The sequence below is a fragment of the Artemia franciscana genome, chromosome 12 (assembly GCF_032884065.1).
Source record: "Artemia franciscana chromosome 12, ASM3288406v1, whole genome shotgun sequence".
In the NCBI taxonomy this organism is placed as follows: Eukaryota; Metazoa; Arthropoda; class Branchiopoda; order Anostraca; family Artemiidae; genus Artemia; species Artemia franciscana.
In genome coordinates, this window is record NC_088874.1 from 9,515,849 (window position 1) to 9,540,756 (window position 24,908).

A 24,908-nucleotide genomic window follows, 5' to 3' on the forward strand; every position below is an offset into this window, starting at 1 on the left:
TGATAAATAAAATAAACTAAAATAAAAAATAATTAAGTAATAATCATTAAATAGTTAAACCAAAATAATTTATAACAATTAAATAATCAATTAAAATTAACAAAAAATAAATTATTAATTAATTAATGATTTGAAAATAACTGTTAATATACGAAAATTGGGCAAAAATTTGGCCTAGAAATTTTGTTTGGAGTCACGGGGGCACTAATCAAGATTTTGTCCTAGGTGCAGAAAGAGCCAGAACCACCACTGTACAGTTCATAGTAAAACTCTGGATAAGATGTACAGCCTTTAGAATGGGACGACACTGTTGCTACTGCTACTTCAAACTGTAGCTCAGAAGTCATCACGGTACGAAACCTCATAAGGCCACCACAATTGGATATGCTTCTCCTTCAGCTAAATATCTTCAAAGTTTCAGTATCTACTCGTTACTATAAAGTTCTTATTTTCTTTAAATCTTTTATTACGACCTCTCCCTAACTGTCTTCGTAGACGTTCTACTTTTGCTCCCTGGTGATTTGCATCCAATCATTCGTGTCAATAATCACTGTCGACCGTTTGTATCTTTCTCAAAAACCAACAACTCCTTTTTCCCAACGAGTAGGGAAAGTCTAGTTTCCCGCATGAAGAGCTTTGGCAGATTTTCTTATAAGGAGGGGAGTAGGGGGTTTGACTCTTGTTCCCGAAAATGTTTGCCTGACTCGTAAAAAAGACACAAAATAAATATAAACACATCTTTAATATGTTAAGTTTTTTGTACCTCCCCCCCCCCCAAAAAAAAAAAATCCTAGATACGATCCTGCTTCCATGTACAATCAATGCCTAGGCTCATGAGCATGGCAAACGTTTTCAACCTTATCAAGTGACAAAGTATCAGCCAAGGGTCCTTTTCAAATCGTTGCAGGCTCAATTAAGGTCGGAGATCTGATTGCCATTTAATACCTGTCATTGATATTATAGGGTTCACGGACTATATCTGCTAGTAAACACATGACGATAGCAGTAAAGTTTGTATATCCAAGAAATTGGCCTTTGTTATCAACTAAAAGTCTTATGTTTGCATTCTCTTTGAGCAATATCATCTCTGGAAATTTTACTCTGGTATATCCACCATTGGTGATGTTGAATTTGTTCGGCAATCAAAAGGAATTTAACTCCTCACTGTCATGATAACGCACGCATACGTTCCCAATAAGATCCCCATTAATGTTTTTTTCATATTTCTCTTTTTCAGCATTCAATGCTACGATAACTTTATCCTGAACGCACAGTTCTCAAAATATTTCATCTTCACCTTTTCAAATAAGATGTAAGTGTTGTTCCTTCCAATGTACAAGTAATACTGTTCGAAAACGCACAATAAACTAGCTATTGTCGATGACCAACCAGATTACCACAGAGGCAGCAGCATGCAAAATCTTCGAATTGGTGGAACTTGAAGCGGAATTGGTGGAATCAGAGCTGCGGATTCGTGAGCAGACATAGGGGACCCGGAACTGACATAACTGAAGCCCAATTTCGAACTTGGATTGGTACGAGCGTAGTGGGAACTGGAACCGGTTGAACTGGTGTGGAAGCCGGAAGAATCGGAGGTGGAAGCATTATAACCGGGGACCAGAAGCGGGGGGAAGTGGAATTGGATATCACTTTATTGAAAAAATATTTGAAAAATATCTTAGGAATGACGAGAGGTACCAGAGAGTGCCATTTCGCAAAATGCTTTTTAGGTAACGATCCTTGTTTTCTTTCGTTACATTGACGTTAAAACGAGCCTTTTGGCTTTTGGAGTTAGTAACTCAGGTGAACGTAACAATCTAGGACTTTATAATGTCTTACTTACTTCTAGAATGGCGTTAAATATTTTTCAATCAGAGTTGAGGAGGGAATTGACACTCAATTTCCATAACAGCTACTTTACTTATCCCAGACTCCAGAGAACCACTTATCCCAGAGGAAGGCTGCGTTTAGAAGAGCAGAACAATACTAATTTTTTCCTGTAATCAGTTGATAAACCGGCCGACCAAGTTCTCACAGGCGGTTTCCACTGTCAAACTAGGCTTTTGAAGATTAATCCATTTATTAAACTTTCCAATTTCCAATTCACGACAGATAGAGAGAAAGCGCGGAATAGAGGAGGAGAGAAAGACACATAAAGATAGTGCGAGAGGAGAAGGGAGAGAAAGAGGGTGGGAGGGAAGGATTGCGGAAGAGACAGAGAGAGGGGGGAGGGTGTGAGAGAGAAAGATCAGCCATCATACGGGAAACACGAGCGAAAGAGAAGTTGAGAACTGCTAATATATGATATAAAAATCTCACTCTATATCCGTAGCTAGTGTTTGTCAACAATTTTAATTTATATTTTACTTTTTGTTTTCGTTGCGAGACCCCTTTTTGGGGCATTTGCCTTCTATGGCTAAATCTAGCTACAAACAACAGTATCCTATCTTGTTCAGTAAGGAAACGACAAATTCAGTGTGCTTCTGATTTTATTTCATAAATTGATGAACGATGTGGATATTCTCACACCATGACATAAAACAAACATCAAAATATACTGTCAGTGAATCACTTTTACAAAAAAAGATGTCAGCCAATGTCAAGTTTAGCAATGATCAATTAAAACAATCGCTGATTACGCAATCTGGGATCTAAAAAACGTTCAGCTAGTCTATAGGCGCCTACATCTATGCGCATTTTATCACCACAATTCTCAAATTTCAGCTAGATTTCTAAAAAAATTCACGGTTAAGAAACAAGAGATCACAATTGTACAAGTTTCAGGATCAACACAAAAATTAACTAATTTATCAAACAGCGGAATAATCGGTCATCAAACTAATGAACTAGTCCCCCCCCCCCTAAGAAAAACGTTAATCATAGATGCACCTAAAGAAAGAACTTGACAAATTAAGAGTGAATAAAAAAGAAATTGGGAAATTACAAGTAAATAAAAAAAATACTAATTTTATAAATAGCTATGAAACAGCAATTTTCTACAGATCTAAATAATAAAATCTGGTAATTCTTTTTCTATTTGTAACCAGGGGAAGTTCGGATTACAGTCTGGACTTTCGGATATGGTGAATAATTTCCGAGACCACACTGGCTAATCTATAGAAAATTATTTCTATAGAAAATAAAAAAATTTATATAAAATTTCATATGGTGAAATTTTAAAAGGCCATAATTAAAAAAATACGAGTTATTCAAATTAAATCAAATATTGTAAAATTAAATGAGACGTAATCCAATTAAATTAATTGTTTACATTTAATTAGTAAAATGTTTGAGAATTTTCCAAACGAAATCCAATACAAGATAATTAAATTAATTAAATATTTACTAAACTACACTAAACAATTGTAAGAACAGCCAATCTATAAAAAAAGTGGATAGAGTCCATAAATGTCCCATATTATATGCAAAGTGAGAAATTAACTGCTAAGTTTAACATTATGCAGCCATTTAAGTTAAAATATAAATTTCTGTATTGGCACAGTTATGTCTATAGGTTGAACTATGACATTTCAGTTTTTAAATTATTGCCAAAAACCGCTTGCAGATGCGCTCTCGAAGGGAGGAGCATCACGGCAATTATGTTCAACTACACTCTGATTCTCTTCATCTATATTACCCTGATCCTACTCTCGAGAACAGGTTAGCAAATGGTTTAGGTCATTTAACTAATTTAACGGCCTGTAAGATATATATATATATATATATATATATATATATATATATATATATATATATATATATATATATATATATATATATATATATATATATATATACCTCATGAAAGTCTATTATTTTTTACATTAACGTACTAAATTTATATTTTGATCATATTTTTTCATGCAAGTAGTGTTAAAGGAACTAGCAAAACGTACAAAGAAGATTCACAGTTTAGATATAAAATTCCCAGAAATTTTAGTTTCACAAAAACACCTTACCCCTTTGCTGGTTAAGCCCATGATCGTGTTTATACAGAAGCTTTGCAGATTATTAAGAGAACTCAATAACAGTTAAAAATTACTCAAATCCTGAATCTGAGGCTATTCTACATTTCTTAAATTTAAATTCATTCCTTAGCAATCAAAAACAGACAAGAGAATGATACTGCTAAAGAAAACTCGATAAGGTTCAATTAAATAGACAAGGAGGAAATAGTTAATTACAGTAATTGACCACTGAAACCTGTTTTTATGTCTACTTCTACGATCTTAAGGCTAGTCTTGATTGACATCATTCATTCTGCTATCATCGTTTTTTGTAGATGGATTATATTTGGACAGTTGGCTACGATTGGGCAGCCAATATAAATGGAGAGCCTTCAAAAATTTCCAAGATCATGATTGGCTGCCCAGCCAAAGCTGGTCTTGCTGCTGGGAGGGCAAATGATGTCAATCAAGACTAGACTCTATAGTATAGTCCTTGGAGAAGAGCATGTCCTTACATACAATTACTATCTAAATTAGTATTCACTTATTTCTATGATACTAGAGTCTACGTGTATCACAAATTTCAATGAAATTGATTTATTTAATAGCATAAAACGGTTGTCACGAGCACACTTATATCTTCTGGACCCCCCCTCCCTACTAAAAAAATCCCATTCTTATGTAAATTTCTTATATCATTTGTATGTTGACCAAAATGAAAGAACGCATCTCAGAATTCTTTCGGAATTCAAAAATATTAGAGCATGTTCTAAAAGGGATGACTGATCGTGTTACAGGATCCAAATGGATTCAGAACAGAAAAGGGTTCAAAACTCCTTCTTTAAGTGGATCCTTATCTCCCAGACAAAAGATGAGGCCAGTTGAAACAAAACAATTGAAACAATACCAATACCTTCGTACTAAAGGCTACTCTCAACAGGAGTTATAGTACTATATATTAAACTCAAAATAAATATATTCAATCTGGTGTACCAATCATGAGGGGCTGCTTTCCAACATTTTTAGAGGTAACTTTTATGGTATTTTCATTAATAAATCGAAAAAACATACTATCACCCACATACTTTGAAAAAATAGTTCTTTTTGTCTTTGTATCGGGAAAACCTTTGCCCCCTCCCCTATATTATTTTGCCCCTGCATTCAACATACTATCTGCAATAGTAACATAATATGTTACCCCAAGTATTCAGTTCTACATTGTGACTTATATTGTTTTTCTTCTTAATTAAATCCTTCAACGAAAATTCTTCAAACCAAAAGTTTAAAGCTCAAATATCCGATTTCTAGCACAATCAAAGAAATGCAAGATATATTCTATAAATCTGGTCACCCCAATATAACCACAAATTATAACATTTTGAAAAAAAAAAGTTGCACTATTTCGCTAGTCATGAATGGAAGTGAATCACCGAGGAATCTAAAAACGTTCTTAAATAAGTCAATATAAAAACTCAAGTGATTTGTAGGGAACGTGCGCAAAATTTTTAGAAAAAGGACCAGTTCAGGCAATGTTAAAAAAAATCCTTTTTTTTACAGCATTTATTTTATGTGTACACTAATGGCATAAACAAGAAACCAGAAAGCACATCAGCTGCAATGTCAACGTTTTTATAACCATAATTGGTTATTAGATCAGTGGCTAGAATCACGGAGGAATCTAAAAACGTTCTTAAATAAGTCGATATAAAAACTCAAGTGATTTGCAGGGAACGTGCGCAAAATTTTTTGAAAAAGGACCAGTTCAGGCAATGTTAAAAAAATCTTTTTTTTACAGAAATTATTTTATGTGTACACTAATGGTATAAACAGGAAACCAGAAAGCACATCAGCTGCAATGTCAACGTTTTTATAACCATAATTGGTTATTAGATCAGTGGCTAGAATCACGGAGGAATCTAAAAAACGTTCTTAAATAAGTCAATATAAAAACTCGAGTGATTTGTAGGGTTAAAAAAATCTTTTTTTAATAGAATTTATGTTATGAGTGCACTAATGGCACAAATAGGAAACCAGAATGCGTATCAGCTGTAACATCAACGTTTTCATAGCCATAATCGGTTAGTATATCATTGGCTAGATCCAGATTAATTTCAAGCAGAATTAAAATTCAATGGTTGTGTTCTAAGAGGAAGCAAAATCAAGAAGTATGCACGTGACAACCGAATAAAAATTGGGAAAAAACTTAATATGGCAATTCGTTTCAAAAAAACATACAAACTGAGATATCTGAGAACTAAAAATATTCTGTTGATTATGATAACAAAAAGTTATAATACCATGATAGTTTGCAAAAAATCGATTTTCTTAATTTGCAAAAATCAAATTTGCACTGAGGTAAAATAGATAATCTAACCATTTTTACGTATTGATCAATTTAAATGCTAGTTAGACTCAAAAGATCTCAGCTAAAAGAGGATCAACTCTAACAAATTAACAAACAGAATCGGGGCAAGTCTGAGTCATTGATTTGATATAAAAACAAGGCCATAACTGGTAAGAAAAATTCGAGGGTTCCTATGAATCAACACCTTTAACAGTTAATTGTATTACAGTTCCATCTAACGTCCACCAAATGGAGTACTTTTGTATCTAGATTACCACATCCTTTTAAAATTACTCTTCAAAAATTTTTTTAAATTGACGATATTTTAATATTAAGTACTAGCTTCAAAGTCCATTATTTGCAACGTCTTGCACAAGATGCGCCGATTCACCAAATTCCGAAGGAAGGGGGCAAGTTTGTTTTTCAGTCAAAAAAATAAGATACATAAAAAACAAAATCTAGGGGCCCATTACCCCTCCTTCCTTGCAAATTCACTGCTAATGAGAGCTATATGGATTTTTGAATATTGAAGGCCTACTTGAATTCTATGTCGCAACTGAGTAATATTGGAAACTTGAAAAAGGACATATATTTCAACTGAAAAATCGTCCTAATTAAGATGCATAATTTCAAGCTAAGAGTAATTCATCTGAATCAGAGTTACTAACCACTCAATTTGAGTGAGCATCGGATGATACAACTGAAACCAATTGTTTCCCGCGATTAGCACTGAGTAAGAGGACCCCGTCCCCCGTGGGGGATTAATTATATCCGAACACCCAAAGAACTGAGTTAGGTGAAAATTATATATTCCAAAAGAAAAAAAAATCTGACTTATTGAACATACAAAGCCATGAAACAGTAATTTTAAAAATCTTGCGTAAATCTTAGTGCAAAAATAGCCCATCAGGTTAATACCAACATAACTAAGGAGCACCAATAATTTTCTTAGCGCTCCCTTCAATTACTGCGTCCCCTCCTGGCTCAACTAAACAACCAGAGATGGCCCTGTATAAAAACTGTATACCATAAAGGTAACACACACTGCATCAACCATAAAAACACATAATCTAACTACAACACCACTAACACTACCATCTAGAGAATTACTACGAGCTACCTACATCTGGTCGCCACTTGCCCTATAGTATAGTCTTTCAAAATTTGAATTATGTACAATCGGTAGAAAAAATGCTGACATTCGGGCGGTGACGACACTTTGTAGTAGAATGGCAAAACCTTATGTCACTTTCACAATATTATTGCGTTTTCTGCATTAAAAAAAAACTCGAGATCTTATTCTTAAAGGCTTATAGCAAAGTTGGTTCTGAATCACAACTCAACACCTTTCTTCAACCCATTTTTCATATATCCGGGGTATAAAGACTCGAAATACCCTTATTTGGCAATTGAGATAGGGATTAGGGTGTTTTTATGGGAGCCACATGATGGTCCCTTCTTGTTTCCCTCTCAAATATCGTCGTTTTTTTGACATTTTGAAAACAATACTATAATTAAAAAAAAATTATAATGAATTTAAGAAGTCTATATACATACTGTGCAAAATACATTTTCAAACTGTTATGGGAATCATTTAATTCAATATAGGAGAAACAAAATTTATAACATATTTGTGAATTATATTACTGCTTTGACATAACTGAATAAATATTAGGAAATTACGCACTACAAATTATCATTTTCAACATATGCCCTTTAAACCCCTTGCTCCAGAATAGTCAAGGATACTTATGTCTTCAGAACCAAATTTGAAATAAACCTTAGAATAATTGCCTAGAAATCTAAAGGGCAGCCAAGAATCAAATTCCAAGAATACATGATTGACTTAATAAAAAATGGAGAAAGGGGGCAAGTCGTGAGATTTAGGCACGAGGTAGAGTCAAACATATGAAGGGGACAAGGAAGATAAAAACAAAGTTATTGCTCATAAAAATATTTTAAACTAAGTAGCAAAGATTACATAGAATAAGAAGATCTGACATTCGAGGATATTTTAGAGGCAAATACTAGCTTTTGCAAAATTTCTGTCACAAATTTTAGGCAATTCACATTAAAATCGTGGCATTGCATCCATTGCTAGGAGTGCATATTTTTTAACCCAAAGATAGATATTTTCTCCCAAAGAACTTTTCATTTTGAGGCCCACCTTTTGACGCTGTATCACCTGGGGTCATATCAACGTTTGAGGGGGGTTACCTAATTTTGTCAAAACTGTGCAACATTACTTAAATATAAAAAAGTCCCCCTCTCCGTGAAAAACAAATATACTAGAAAGGTATTTAATCAGTTGGGGCCCTGATATTATTCGAGACTGATGAATTACTGCCACTGTATATACACTCATTTCGCAAATTATTACTTCACAAATTTCAAAAATAATCAACTATGATTACCTTTATACTTTATCTGTTTCTTCTTTATTAGATTTATCGTGTTTTTCTCAAGCTCAACCAAGTGAACAAAGCAAACTAACATTATTAATAAATCAATCAATCTTAACGAATCAATAGCACAAATCCACTGTTCCACAGTTGAAAGTCAAAGAGAGTATTGCTCTAATACCAGAATGGAACGTATAAAAAAATTAATAAACAACGAAGTATATAGTAGGCTTACTGGACCGACAAAGGCCTAAAGCTTGGGTGGGGAAAATAAGGGTAAAAAATCAGTACATTACACAGACATAGTGCTCATGTTTTAGAGCAATTGAGTTTGACTAAATTGAACTATATTTAATTTTTTATTAAATTGAATTGAATTTGATTCAAAAGTTTGATTAAAATAAATTTTGATAAATTAAATACAAGTGGGGCATTTAGGTATTTGTTGAAAAGCTCATAAGCGATCCTTAAATCTTAAAACCATTTGATTGGTTGAAGTATACGGAGGAAAGCCTTGTAAATATCAAATGATAACTAAGTATACCTCATTAGGAATACACATAATAAGCATAAGAATGTATAGTGGTCCGAATATAAGGGCCATCAAACATTATTGTTGAAAATATACTTAACAAAAATGAGTGAAACCCATTAAGGTTAGACGCTCTAAGCATAAGATTATAGAGGCAGTCCTATCACTAGTCATTAGTAGGGACAAGAAAATTTAACAAGAGGAAAACAAAGCACCATATCTGAACTTAATTTGTCATTGATTAGATAGATGAGGATATGGGATAGGCCTTTCTCAACAGGTTCAAATTTAGGGCACAAAGAACACCTTTAATAGAAACTTGAAAAATGCCAACAAATCTATCATTAGCTATTGGTATGTTTATATCTAGAATTTAACGTGGATGTAGAATTATATCTCAAAAATAATATGTAAGATTTTAAAGCCTTCTGTTTAGTTGAAAAATGTGAAGCAAAACCCAGTGAATGTAACTGAGTAAAACTCATTAGGGTTACACACTATAACCATAACAATGTAGAGGCAATTCTAATATAAAGACCACTAGTCCATATCATGGGCGAAAACATTTCAACGGAGGAATACAAAACATCCAATCTAAACTTTATTTATATTTGGTTATTGGTCTATTTATATGTAGACTCTCACGGTGGATATGGAACTATATCCCAATAACAATATGTAAAATTTTAAAACATTAAATAAATTAAAATATGTGGATTGAAACCTTGTGTATGTCCAATGTCGACTAAGTAAAGCACACAAGAAATTCCCTATTAATGTGAACGCGCCTTTCGCTCAACGAATTCTAGTAAGACTTGAATATTATGTTTATTTATTTATTTCTGAGGGGTTTGCTCAAACAATAGCCTTCTAAAAAGATGTTGATGTCAGTTCTTCATTACGTTTATATTCTTTGCTAAGCATCAACTGGAATCTACGCGGGCAAGCTTGGAAATCCTGCATCTAATTACCTTATTCGAAAGGCGAATATGAGGCACCAATGTTTTCGTTTTAAAAAATTTCTATACCTACGCCCTATCTAGACTAAAGAGGTATGTATTACCTTAAGCTCGACTCACACCATTTATGCTTTCTAAACTATCTAGATATTAGAAAAATAACTTTTATACAAAAAGGAATTGTACTTTTTTCCTGAAGTGGTGTAGGTAAATGTATTCTTTTAAGTACGCCATTTATAATATATATAAATTATTATTACAAGTTATTAGAGTAACAAATATATCATTATTAGCTAAATAACTATTTTTTTAAAAAATGACGCATAAAACAGTACAAGTGCCTACATAAGATAACAAAATAATAAAAAAAACGAATCGAGCTCAAGTTTAGGACATTAAAACTCATCTGGGAACGAACAACACTTATAAACCTTAAACTCCTCTGGTTGACTGACTCTCGTATCCCTAATTTAAAAAAAGTACAAGAAATACATCCTCCTTCTTCTTCCTAAAAAGTATTTCATATCAAGTTATCGCATATATCCTTACACACTTCATGCTGCTTAAATTTTACATGCTACATCAATTGTAAAAACAAAGGTTTTTTTTTCATAATCTAGGTCAATTCCAGAGAAATTTATTTCAGCACTTGTTCTAAGGATCTAAGTGAATAGTTCGTTCCCAGCTCTACTGGAGATCTTACCACAAACATGATATAAAAAAGAGAACAACGCTGCTTTAATAGACTAAAGCTACTGCTGGAAAATGGCTGCCAAAGTGACACAGGTTATGTGAAGTCATCATTATTGATAGCCATTAGCGAAGTGGGGAGGAATCAACTGACCGGCCTGGAAAAAAGCCAAACTTTAGAAAAAAAATATTTAATTCAGACTAATGTTGGAACTTGGCCAAAACTCTGACTTCAGTGCGATCGTAAAAAGTGAAGCTGGCATTCGTCTTTATGCTAAATCTTTAGAAAGGCTATATCACCTGACTTTTATTGATGACGCAAAGTTTGCAATTGGACAGAGGTAGATAAATAATTGAAGAATTCAGAATCCAAATTGATCAAGTTTGTAAATCAAACAGTTAGACAATTCAGAAAGGTGATTTATTTCTGATTGTCAAATACTAATCATCTGATTGGAAAGAAATTTGATATTGTTTGGGTATTTATTTAAGTAGCAGAAAATGAAAAAGAAAATCGTTTTAATGTGGAAAACCATATTCGACAAAATTAATTTAAAAAAAAGGAACAAAAAGTATGTAATTTAGGCATAATCTCTTATTTATTTAGGGATTATTATTATGAGCATAAGAACCATTAGACACTAAAGAGGGTTAAAAGGGGGAATAGTCAAATTAGCAATTAAAATTCAAATTTCTGAAGAGCTAATTAAAGAAATTACCGGCTCGAAAAAAAAAAAAAACTGAAAGGCTTCGTTAATGCACCAAATTTATAAAGGAAATAAGATTGAAGAAATGGTATATATATATATATATATATATATATATATATATATATATATATATATATATATATATATATATATAGTACCTGGACCCGGGAACCGGGTCCCGGCACTCAGCACGCGGCAGGCTTCTATATATAGATTAAATAAAAAAAAACAAGTTTTTTATAACTGAAAGTAAGAAGCGACATTAAAACTTGAGACGAACAGAAATAACTTCGTATATGAAAGGGCTGCTTCCTCATCAACACCCCGCTCTTTAAGCTAAAGTTTGACTCTTTCTCTCAACTCTCCTTTTTAAAACAGTAAAAAACTTTAGCTTAAAGAGCTGGCGTAAAGAACGGCACCACAGGTTCGTTACAACAACCATGGGAAAAATATGAATTTTTGCTTGAAGTCCTGTCCCATTTAGATCGTTCTTGTGACCTAAAATGTCAATGATGTAATGTATATTATAATTATTAATCTTTTAACTAATTTAAAAAAAAAGATATATCACTCTAAGAATAAACGTTTTGTTGGTAGTTGTCAGGGGTTCCTTCCACACTTCATTATATGTTCTTTGGTCATTTTCAGGTGGTAGCAGAACTTTTAAGCTACGTTGTCTTTTCACACGAGAAAATGCCACGTATAACGTTCCATGATTGAAACCGGAGTGTTAAGGACGACACCAACAATTCAACAGTTTGCCCTTGCGACTTATGTATAATCATGGCAAATCCGGGTCGAAATGGAAATTGATGTCGTTCAACAGTACAGTACGTTGAACAGAACAGACCTTTACTAGATTCCACTGTAAGTTGAAAGATATGAAATTCTTTTCCTGTTTTTCCCTACTAGAGACTGTGGTCCCAACGAAGCAGCAAGTTGATCTGCGCCATCCTCCACTTCTCGCATTTTTTCGTAATTTTTGGCATAGTTGTCTGTGTCTCTCAATATTTCATCCAAGAGTTTCATTAGACCACGAGAGATTCCATAACGAGAAGTTCCTCAACAGCTTCAATGGGGTCTATAAAGTACATTTGACCATACGAATCAATTGGCTCAATTTCACCTTCAGTTGTTTGTGACGGATGTGCCACTAAATTGATTTTGTGATAAATTTGTCCAGGTACTTTAAAGCAGAATATAATACGACTATTTATGGTTCGATTATCGCTAACGTTGAACGAAGCTAGAGCAAAACACGAGTTCCAAGTTTCGAATACGTTTATGAGACTCTTCAGAGAGCAAGTGACGTCCTAAAAAAAAGGCAAACCAATTCATTTGGAAATTGAGGTGGTGACATTGCAATTCGACCATTCAACCAGCAATCTCCAAATGAATTATCTTAGTTATGCTAATCTTTCCTCCGAAAAATGGAGGGGCTCCACAGTGAATACAAGCAACGTTGAAGGGTCCCAAAGACTTATATGTAACATTTACTATTCCATATATAGTAAACAGTTCTATATATATATATATATATATATATATATATATATATATATATATATATATATATATATATATATATATATAGTTCTACTAACTTTGTCTAAATCTAAATTCTGCAAGTTTAGCAGAAAGTTTTCATAGAATCACTTTAGTGAAGTTTTCATAGTTTCGTTAGTGAAAAAAGGGTTATTTGATTCTACTTTTCTTTATAAGAAAAAAAAGTTGGCCCCCATTTCATTTTTTTGGAAAGGTGATGTAATATATAAAATAAAGGTGATGTAGACCAAAACTAATTTTTCTCCAGCTTCAAATTTTATGGGGTCGCCTAAAAGTACCAGACAATCATAGAGAAGGACTTAAACACACGACGTCGAAGATGGTATAGGCAATGTAGATCAAAATTAATTGGGGTCACCTAAGTGTACCAGACAATGATAGAGAAGGACTTATACACACGTCGAAGATGGTAGAGAAGTCAACTGATTTCTGCTACACCACCTTCCACAGTCGAGTTGAGGCCAAATTGATAGAAAAAAAATATGTCAAAATTTCATAGCAGCAAAAAGGTTCTTATTAGTATTACGGTAAATCGAACAAAACTTTTTTTAAACTAATAAACCTTATAGTAAAACTTTGAACACAGTGAAAAGGGTAGAAGAAAAATATCACTCTAGTTGCTTTTCGAATGTCTTCATGAAAATTCCGAGAACTATTATACGCAATAGTTCAGAGATTCAAGGCTTGAAAACAAATCCGCAAATATTTATTGGATTGTCTGGAAAGTCCTAAAATAACTAAAATTCCTAATTTTGACTAGATATTATTGCTTAAACTGAAATTACTGCTTAAAGGCTTCTTCTGCAAGTTTAAGTTTTACACTATCCCTAGGTCTAAAGCCATAGTTTCATCAATATAATATCCACATATATATCACCTTGACAGGGCCACGCCAGAACAGCAAAAAAATTAATAGTGAGCTGCATCTACCCAGACAGATTTGATATTTAGCTAAAGACGAAATAATATTTAAAAAGAAAACATCCCCCCTCGCCTAAGGTTCCAACGTAGGATTATAAGATTGAATGTAAAATAAAGAAAATAATAAAGAAAAGTCCTTGATGACATCTTCCTGCAGGTAGAAATACCCAGTCTAATTCGCTATTAAATTAAGTGCAAGTAGAACATAGAAAATGACAACGTCCCACTCCCCCTAAAGTTTAAGCAAAGGATCATAAGACCAAATCTAATACACATCGAAAAAAAGAAGACTAACAAAATTAAATACAAAACTACAGAAGAATTAGTAGAAAGTTCTAAAAACAAATGAAGAGCAGAAAAGAAAATCATGGATTGTTATATCTCACCCTAGCCAATGTCAATGGGCTATAAGCACCCGAATGCGAATTGTTCGACATATAGCCAGGAAGAGCGTCCAAGCTTCCGTTGTACAGATCAACAGGTCCGGGAGAGTTTGTTTGATGAGGCCCACTCTGGGAGAAGGCACGACCCGGAGGTGGATGAGCTGGGTATGCCGTAGATGGCGCCGTGCCATTTCCATATGCCGGGTAGCTGTTCATAACTAGAATACAAACAAAAGGATTAACAACACGAAATTTTTACCTTTTTTTTTTTTACTAAAACAACTCCTTATATATTGCCCTGTTGGTCCAAACTTAGAAAATAGGTTCGCAAATACTACAGAGGCGTGAAATAGTCAAATGTTTCATTTAGGCAAAACAGCAATAAAATGTATAACCTTTTTCGTTAATTACAAATAATGGTAGATAAATTACTGAATTCTAACTAAAAAAAAAACCTTAAGCCGTAGCAAAAATATACGCTTAATTCTTAAGGGGTAAAACAATTCTCCATGAAAAGATGCAGTTAGAATCACATGTATTTGCTCTTGAGAATATATGCATAAAAAAAAAGCCAAACTACTAAGTCATCCAGGGTTAACACATCTGTGCACGATTATCCTACATTGCACTTTATTCAAATACACTTTATTCAAAGAAATATTTGTGAATCAGATGAAGAGACTTTAGTTTCATTGGATGTCACCTTTTCTAGCCACGTCAAAAGTCTACCTCTCAAGGAACAAGTAGAAATCCGATTTCCGTCTTCACAAGATGGAAGAAAAAGATAATCTAATGACACTTCTATCGGCGCTCCAATGACGGATCTTTATGTCAAGAACTTTATATACTCAACCTAAATCCATCATTAATTTAGGGAAGTATGTTATTTACTGACAAAAATATTGCCAAAATTCAGATAAGAATAAAATTCTTTAAAAATGAGAAATTGATTTTTTATATGCGTTCAGTCATTAATATAAATCAGAACTCGTAGAGTCTGAATTTTAAAAATACTAGCAAAAAATTATATTGCAACTTCTCAAGACTAGTGAAATGATAGAAACGGAAATACTAGTATAACCGATAAATGACATTATTTTTTCAGCTTTTTTTGGTGGGAAGGGGGCAAAAATGTTGAGAAAGGATGCTCTAGACCAGCAACCCATGCGAAGCTAAAAAAAAGTATTTAATAGGCATTTATTCATTGAAATAAAACAAAAAACAGCTAAATACTGGCTATACAAATGACTAAGATGTTAAACCGATCAGTTCTAGAAGCAAACTTTGGCTTTGAACAACAAATTCACGCTGCTAAAAATTACCGTAATCGGGCTTGTTTTCGTCTTGAGAGGGAGCGTGACCAAAATTCCAAGATATGGCCTTCAATTAGAACGATCGGAAAGTTCCAAAAATATGCCTCAGGGGACAAGATAAATGTAGCCACACGACAAAAGCTCCAAATGAAGCAAATATCCCAGTTTTAATGAGATGCTTAAAAGATGCATTCCAATAGAAAGGTGGAAATATTAAACCTTGGCGGTATCAAAGTACTAGGATTGTAACATACATTATTGACCCAAATAAGGGCCAAAAGTGAGGCTCTTGGGACTGTGTTTCCTCTATTTCCTCCACTCCCTAACCTTTTGGTTTGTTCTACTTCTGTTTTTCTTTTCCATCAAAGATAGTATATGGTTTCAAAACACTTTAATTACATGCTTCACAATTGGTAGATACATCACGCCCTGCTAAAATCTGAGTCCTGCGATGATTTTCAATCAAGTCCGTTTCTCCTCCATTATCCTCATTAAAAATGATTAAGATCACCGCACGAATATTTAAAAAAATATCACAAATTAATCATTATAAATAGAAAAATATTACAGTATGAGCATCGAAAGTCAAATGGTTAAAACATTAATCTTTAAAAAGCAGTATGATTGCGGGGTGAATGTCATAAATCAAAACACAATATGTACACTTCCACAAATGGTAATTGATTTTGACCAAAATTGACTTTCAAGGCCTTCTGAGCTAGTACACTACAAGAATGAGACTAATATTATAATATTGAAGTCCACAACAGAGTACATTAAGTACATTTTTCAATGTTTTATTTCAACAACATGAGGCATATTAGGATTTACAGTATTGTTGATAACAAATCTAAGGCTTACATTGTAATATAGGAGCTCAATTTAAAATACTCAAGTATATTTCACATACAGTGCTTGATTTTCACCATAGTAAGCATTTCGGGATTTTGGTTAAAAATCTAAGGCTACTCCAACCCAGATTATACGTGTGTCTTGATCACGTATCTCTACAATTAATTTACATTAAGTGCTACTATTAATAAAACTTGTAAGCTAGCATTACTAGTATCAACATGCGCAAAATAAAACTATATTAATTATAAACGAACAGAAATCTAATTAAAAGAAAAGTTCTTCCAACCCTTTATGGGCTTTGAGAGGTGAAAACACTGCCCTTACTTATGGCAATTCACGTTCGGTACCGATGTGTTGTTCCCTCCCATGGACATTTGCTTCATTTAATTTTATTTAAGCCTTTAATAATAGGATAAGAAAACTGCTTAAACTCAGGATAGAACCTGGAATTATATTAATCTTTCAAAAAAAATTAGATTACATAACGATACATCCTGGAAATGAATAAATATTTTCTTTAACTACTATAATCAAGGGTTTATGGGGATTAACCCCTCCCCCTGAAATGTTCGTACGACTCGTAAGAACGTAACAAAAATAAATATGAACAAATTTTTCATACATTATTTAAAGATTTTTTTTAACCCCACCTCCCTGAAAAATAATCCTTTTAACCCCCCCCCCCAAAAAAAAAAATCCTGGATATGGCCCTGTAAGTAGTTCAAAATATCAAATAGAAACAAAGTATCGATAACCCACTAGGCATACATCATGGAGCACTCCCTGTTCCGCCACGCCTGGCACATTCCATCAACCCACCCTTCTTCACAATACGTCTGGCATATTTTGCGCCAGATGTGGCACATTTTACGCCATGCGTGCACAAACGAACTGGTATAAATCGTTTTTGAAAGTAAACAACCCCTTACAAATTTCTACAGAAAAATGACCAATTTGAATTCCAATGGCTCAATAATTACAGTCTTGAACAATTCCACAACTTATAGAAATAGCAAACTTTATTAGTCTAATTTCAGGGAAAGGGATATATGATCAGAGGCATGGCTAGAATTAAATTTCTGAGGGGGTCCAAACAAGTAAAATGCAAGGACAATTACGAGGGGGACTGGGAACCAGGAATTATTTGTTCCTCCCTGAAAATTTAATATCACACAAAAATCTGCACTTTCGAATTGCTGAACTTCAGAACAAAATACTTTTTTGGAAAAGAAGCTACTTTCAGCTTGCCCCCCCCCCCAGAATGTTTATGAGTGCGTCAATAGAAAAATCTGAAATACAATTTATTTTTAGCAGGACAAGGAATGAACAACCAATTTTTAACATAAATCTCGGGAACAGGAAGTAATAAAGAACATCGCTTAATATTTGTTCTAAAGGGAATCTCAGCTAGAAAGTAGCATCCGGAACAAACAAGCTTTTCACAGCGGGGATACACCTTTCAACAAAAAATAAGGTTCTTCCACTGATGGTAAACACAAAAATGGTAAACACAAAAGAATGGGGAAATATTTTATCTGTTTTCCTTATATAATTGGGAATAGAAAAGGTGAAATGCATTTGAATATAATTATCACAATTGGTCAAGTAAAAAAAAAGTAAGACACAAATTTTCGATTTTGAGGGGGGGGGATTTCTCGCGTAATTTCATTTATATTGATGGATTTTATACAAAATCCGGTAAATCAATTTGTAATGAGTTTTTGATTTTCTATTAAGGGCGTATCCTGGATTTTCGTTCGTGCAGGGGGTTTATAAAAGAAAACCACAAAACGTATCGCGCACCAAAAACATTTTATATGCATTTTTGGTACGTTTTTAACCGATCAAACGTATATTTTGGGTGGATTCGAACCCGGTGACTCCCCTAACCTCAATACAGCCTTGCTTACTAGTAAATGATTATTAATAACGCGACAGAAATATAAGGGTAAATTTAGAAAAGGCACCGCCGAAAAAATTAAAACCACCGAGAAACCGAATAATACATAAGGGTAGAATTATACGGTTATTTAATATTATATAAGAAAAATATAAGAGTAACATTAGAAAGCGACGACCGAAAATATTAAGATCGCTGAAAAACCAAATGATATATGAGATTATAACAGAATGATATATGAGGTTAATATTAGGGAGTAATTTTATATTATATAAGAAAATATGAGGGTAAAATAAAAAAAAAACACCGCCGAAAACATTAAAACCGCCTAAAACAATTAAAACAAGAATATAACAGGTTATACTGCCAAAAAAGCTACTTAGGCAGGGTCAACAGGTATTTTAGTTTCCCCTTTTTATGCCAGGTCATCAAATATGTTAATACATAAGAATTTTAAGTCATTTAAACAAAAGGGAACGCTCATAGTTCAAAGTACCAAGGGCATCAAAATATTTTTTTTTTTTGCCCATTTGGACCCATTCTACGTCTATTCATACTTGAAAATCTTGATTTTCCAAAGATTAGTCTTTTGGTTGTTTGTAAAAACAAAAGTGTTTATTTTTTACAAACACTTTCGTCAGCGTGCCACACTTTTGTTAGTGTTGCCATGTTGGACCATCAAAATAATAAGCTAGACTAGTTGGATATATATATATATATATATATATATATATATATATATATATATATATATATATATATATATATATATATATATATATATATATATATATATATATATATATATATATATATATATATATATATATGGTTGTGTAAGTGTTTACTTACCCGAATCCGAAAACCAGACTTCAATTTCACTATCCTTGGTACTAAAAGGCAACGGGATATCCTAATCTCCAAAAAAAATTGTGCTTTCAATCATTTCAGTTTACAATCTGAAAACCTCTCGCCAGATGTTTGTAACATAACATCTTGCTGTTCCTTTTTAGACAACCCGGGATAGTGAAACCATAATCTGATTGTTTGAATGGGTGAGTAAAAGCTTACACAAGAATATATTTCTGAGATAAAAGGGGAAAATCATGAATTCTATTTTTAATAAAGAGGCCTCCATGTGCAGCTATTAAGATTTTGGTAGCAGCGAACGTAAAAAAAAGCGAGGGAGAAAAATCAGCGAAAAACAAGCCAAAAACAAATGGCATCATTAGCTTAAGAAGATGCAGCAGCCTTCAAGTTCATAATTTTGAACCCACTAAAATAACAATACTAAAGAATCGCGGTTTTCTGGTTTATACAGACATAAGATGAGTTAGGACCTTCACTAAACCGACTTCAGTGCTAGAAAAAAAAAAACATTACAAAAGAAAAATTAAGCATCCGATGTACTCAAGAATTAAACACAACCTTAAAAGAAAAAAGAAAAAATCACATAGAAGTAGTAAAAAAAAAAAGAGAAAAGACAAAAACAAGGAGGAGACTGAATCTCACAACGCAAAACATTGTGAAATGACCGTTACAAAATTTGATTGTTTTAATAGACCCGTTTATTACTTTATTTTTTTACGAACCAGACTTGTTTGATCTTTTGTTACAATTAAATAAATAAAAATATTTTTTTTACTGAAAGTAAGAAAAGACATGAAAAGTTAAGACAAACAGAAATTATTGCGTATATGAAAGGGGCTGTCACACCCTCATTGCCCCGCTCTTTACACTAAAGATTACCTCTTTGTCACAACTCTAGTTTTAAAGGTAATAAAAAGCCTTAGCGTAAAGAGCGAAGTGTTGAGGAGGTGACATCCCTTTTCATATACCGAATAATTTCTGTTCTTTTCAAGTTTTAATGTCGCTCTTTACTTTAAGTTTAAAAAGCTTGATTTTTATTCAATTTCTGAACGTTTTCAACTAATGAAGGTTCGACTTTGGCTCACGATACACTAATAATTAGAATAAGAATTTGCATATTAATTTTAACTAAGTTTACCCCCACGTAAAATTTCCTCTGGAAAGTTCACCTCCAGAAACTACCCTTCCAATGTGAAAATCTTACCATATAAAACAAAAATCATTTATTATGTGTATGAGGGGGCTGTCTCCTCATATAACGCAAGGAAACCTGGCTCTTCCTCCATGGAAAATTCCTTCCCTTCACGGAAAATCCCTCCATGTAAAGTTTTTCCCACATAAAATACCCCTTACCAGGAAATCTCTCCCAGACAATTTCATTCTAGTTGAAAATTCCCCAGGAAAATTACTTGCGGATGATTCCGGCTGAAAAATTTTTCTTGGCCCACTTTCATTTGAAAAAGACTTTAATTTCTGATTGTTTGTAAAATCATGCTGGAAATGCTCCCTCCGTGAAAAATTCTTCTTGCTAATACCCCCCACCATCTAGTAGAAAGGTGCGCCCGCAGAATATTCTCTCTGGGAATTTATCCTGTGGAAAACTCCTCCATGGAAAATTCCTCGCGTGAAAAATCCCATAAAGCATGAAAAGATACTCTAGATACTTCCAACCTTGCAAATATTGCCCCGGACAATTCCTTTTAATATATTCACATGTAAAATTGAGTCGGCAAACAGAAAGTAAGACAAATGAAAAGAACTTTGAATAGGAATCTTGGCAAATTCCTTCACTGTAAAATGTTCATTGTGAAGTTCACCCCATGAGAACTTCCCTCCCCATGGAAAATGATCCCCATAGAAAATCTCCCAGCAGAAAATTCTCCCCTCTCCAAGAAAAATGGCTGTATACTTGCCAATAAGAAATACTATACGTTAACAATGGGCAGATTTCCTGACTTACAAACCTTTCCGCAGGGGCTGTGGGGGTTATGTTATCATCAACGACATAGTTACTGAATATATGAACATAGTTACTGAACTATGCTGAACAAAATGGCCGTTCTAAAATTATGATCGGGTGACTTTTAGGAAAAAAAGTAGACGGAATGGGGGCCAGTTACCCTCTTCTTCTTTATTGTCACTTAAAAAGGCATCCGAACTTTTAATTTCCGTTCGAATGAGCCCTTTCTTGATATTCTAGGACTATTGATTCGATGCGATTACCCCTGGGAAAAACAAACAAATAAACACGCATCTTGCTTCTGGCAAAATTCCACATTTTTTCAGATGGAAGCTTGAGACTTCTACTTCAGGGTTATTGGATACGCTAAATATGATTTGATTTTCATTAAGATTCCTTTATTTTTATTGGGGGTTTCCCCCCTTTTCCGAAAATCAGGTAAATCTTCTCAGGCTTGTAGCCTTTCAATGAAAATACCAAAAACCTTTATAAAAATGCCCCAAAAAGGTATTTTTTCAAAATCTAAAGAGGCAAAGCCCCCTGCCCTCAACTACGCAGTGTTAAGCCACCTGGAACTTCTCCCTCCCTTCCAGATATTTTCTTATATATTCTATATATATATATATATATATATATATATATATATATATATATATATATATATATATATATATATATATATATATATATATATATATATATATATATATATATATATATATATATATAAAATATATATATATATATATATATATATATATATATATATATATATATATATATATATATATATATAAAATATATACATATATATATATATATATATATATATATATATATATATATATATATATAAAATATATACATATATATATAAAATATATATATATATATATATATATATATATATATATAAAAAATATATACATATATATATAAAATATATATATATATATATATATATATAAAAAATATATACATATATATATAAAATATATACATATATATATATATATAAAATATATATATATATATATATATATATATATATATATATATATATATATATATATATATATATATATATATATATTATATATATATATTATGTATATATATATATATATATATATATATATATATATATATATATATATATATATATATATATATATATATATATATATATATAATTCCAGTTCGTTACCACAAACTGTTTGATAAGAAGAAACGTACGTTAAACCTCTTTTAAATAAGTTATCACAGATAGTGTATATAAAAATGATTAATTTAAAGTTCATCCTCCCTCCATCTTACCCGGAAAAAGTCAATTTCAGAGGAGAAAGGCCTTGCCATAAATACACCTGCGGACCGTAGCGAACAAGGTTGACATGAAATGATTCAAATTAAAAATTATAGGCTAATATTGACAGGTGCTCTGAACAGAGGCCAAACTGTCAACAAGTAAAAGACGTTTCAGAAAAATGCTCAGTAAGCAAATCGTTATTTGATGTATCTCTTTTGCCTGCATATCTTGATGACATGCCAAATTGTAGCCAATGGGGAATATTAGGTCTAGCATCGGGAAAAAATTTGTCAATTCAATCGCAATCTGATTAACTACTTCCCCGTTTGTTTTGGGCTATTAAGACTTTCTTGTAGGTAAGTCAAGACTAATGCTGAGCTATACCATAGCTACGTCCGTTAAGGAAATTCGATACCTTAAAAATTATTTTTCAAGTCTCAGCGTCGGCTGACCATCTCAGAAGTTTCACAGTGCCAAAGGGAACTTCCAAAACTGCCAAATAACTCAAATGATTTTGCTAATTTACTAATTTCCTCAATTTACTTACAATTTTGACGAAAACTTATAGAGGATCTTGAATGTGTCAACAGTTAGAAAGGCTAAAGAAAAACTAGTTTCAAACAAAAAGATGTAATTTTTTGCTAATTGTTAAACAAAACGCTGTGTATTCAATGTAGATAAAGCATAAGTAAAAAGAGGGTAGCACCATAGGGAAAGCTGTCAAATTGCTCAAACGATATTTATTTTGGGCTGATTTTTAACGTTTTCCTATTAGGTAGGCTGGAATATTTCTAGGGATTACCCTTTCCTGAGCTTTAAAAAGAAAATTGTCCTCCATTTCATCGAAAAAACTAAATTTACACTTTCTAACGTTTTAAATTTCTTTAAATCTAATTACCTCTATCTCCGGCATGAAACGGGAGAGCTGTTGATTTTGGATAAAAATCGAATGCTTGTGGGTATTAAGCCATGGCTAATCGTAGAAAAAGCCAGGACAGATAGTCCGATTGAGTAAGAGGCAAATCTGGCATTAATCCCCTTATTAGGATTGTATAAAATGATCTTAGTTAATTTGTTAACAGATAAGTCTATCTATTATCCGTCCATGCGTCATTCCTAGGGTAGAAGAACTAAGGAAGATAGTCATAGAACAAAGATAGTCATAGAGCCTATAGTTTTTCAAGTGTTTGGTTAAATGGCAATGGCAATGGTAAACGGCGAAAGTAAGTATGACTCTCTCATTAACCAACATTGTTTGTTACATTTTAGAAAGTAATAAGATTTCCGGGAAAGTAAGCGTCGGATTTTAAGTTTTCCGTCGTTTATTCGGATCTCTTATCCAAGCTCTACAAGTTATGCCAAGTATGCTCAGTCAATTCTAAATAGTTTCGCCAAACAAGCTAACGAAGTTTATAATAGACTATATTGAGCGGCTCTTTAAGGTACCAACCATTTTGCTTCAATAAAATAACCAATATTTATAAATAGCTTGGTTTTGCTTTGATTTTAACGTCATACTTGTACTACATAAGAGAAAAATTCGTGTACTAATGTCGTGTACTATAATATCGTGGAAAATATCGTGTACTAATTCAACATGTGCCAGTGGTACCAATTAAGCGCCATTATTATTTATGATGGTTGTTTTCATTATTGTAACCTACTATATATTGTTAACTTCCCTTATAAACCATAACTAAGATGAAAAAACTAAGGAATTAGGAAAAAACTAAAGGAAAAAACCTAACAAAAAATGACAAAACTAAGAAAAAATTAAGTACTGAATATGAATAAAAGGAAAAATAATAGCAGTCTAAGATACTAAATCAATGACTTCCCAGCAGATAACATTTCAACCTACTCTTGAACTGACTAACATTAGAAAAGCTAATTAATGGGTATTTTTCTTGCAATAAAAAATTTCTGTTACACTCGTATCTTTAAATTAATTCTATTTCAAAAAAGTATTATACAATAGACTAGTAATTCACAACCGATTTCAGGCCATGCCCCAACTAGGCATTTCTAATATCCGGATACTCCCCCTCGTGATATTTAAATTATGTCATTGGAAATTTTAAGTATTGCTCTCATAGCATATTTTATGCTAATGAGAAATATTGTCTATATAAAATATCTCATATATAACGCACGACGTCACTCAGATACTATCACCTATCTTTTTGCTCTTTAATGCATACGAATATGACGTCTTTCACGTATTTTTTTTTTTTTTTCAAAATTAAGGCT

General features: G+C 32.7%; 1 protein-coding gene across 3 annotated transcripts in view; it reads right to left on the reverse strand.

Moving 5' to 3' along the window:
• Positions 1 to 3,753: 3,753 nt before the first annotated feature.
• LOC136033647 (RNA-binding protein Musashi homolog 1-like) overlaps positions 3,754 to 24,908 on the reverse strand; it is a 122,089-nt gene continuing 100,934 nt past the window's right edge. For all 3 annotated transcript variants that reach the window (XM_065714465.1, XM_065714464.1, XM_065714463.1), the window contains 2 exons: positions 14,458 to 14,672; positions 3,754 to 11,032 (listed from right to left, as the gene is read on the reverse strand). In XM_065714465.1, coding sequence (XP_065570537.1) covers positions 10,988 to 11,032; positions 14,458 to 14,672 — 260 coding nt within the window. In that variant the 3' untranslated portion in view covers positions 3,754 to 10,987. The remainder of the gene's footprint in view (positions 11,033 to 14,457; positions 14,673 to 24,908) is intronic.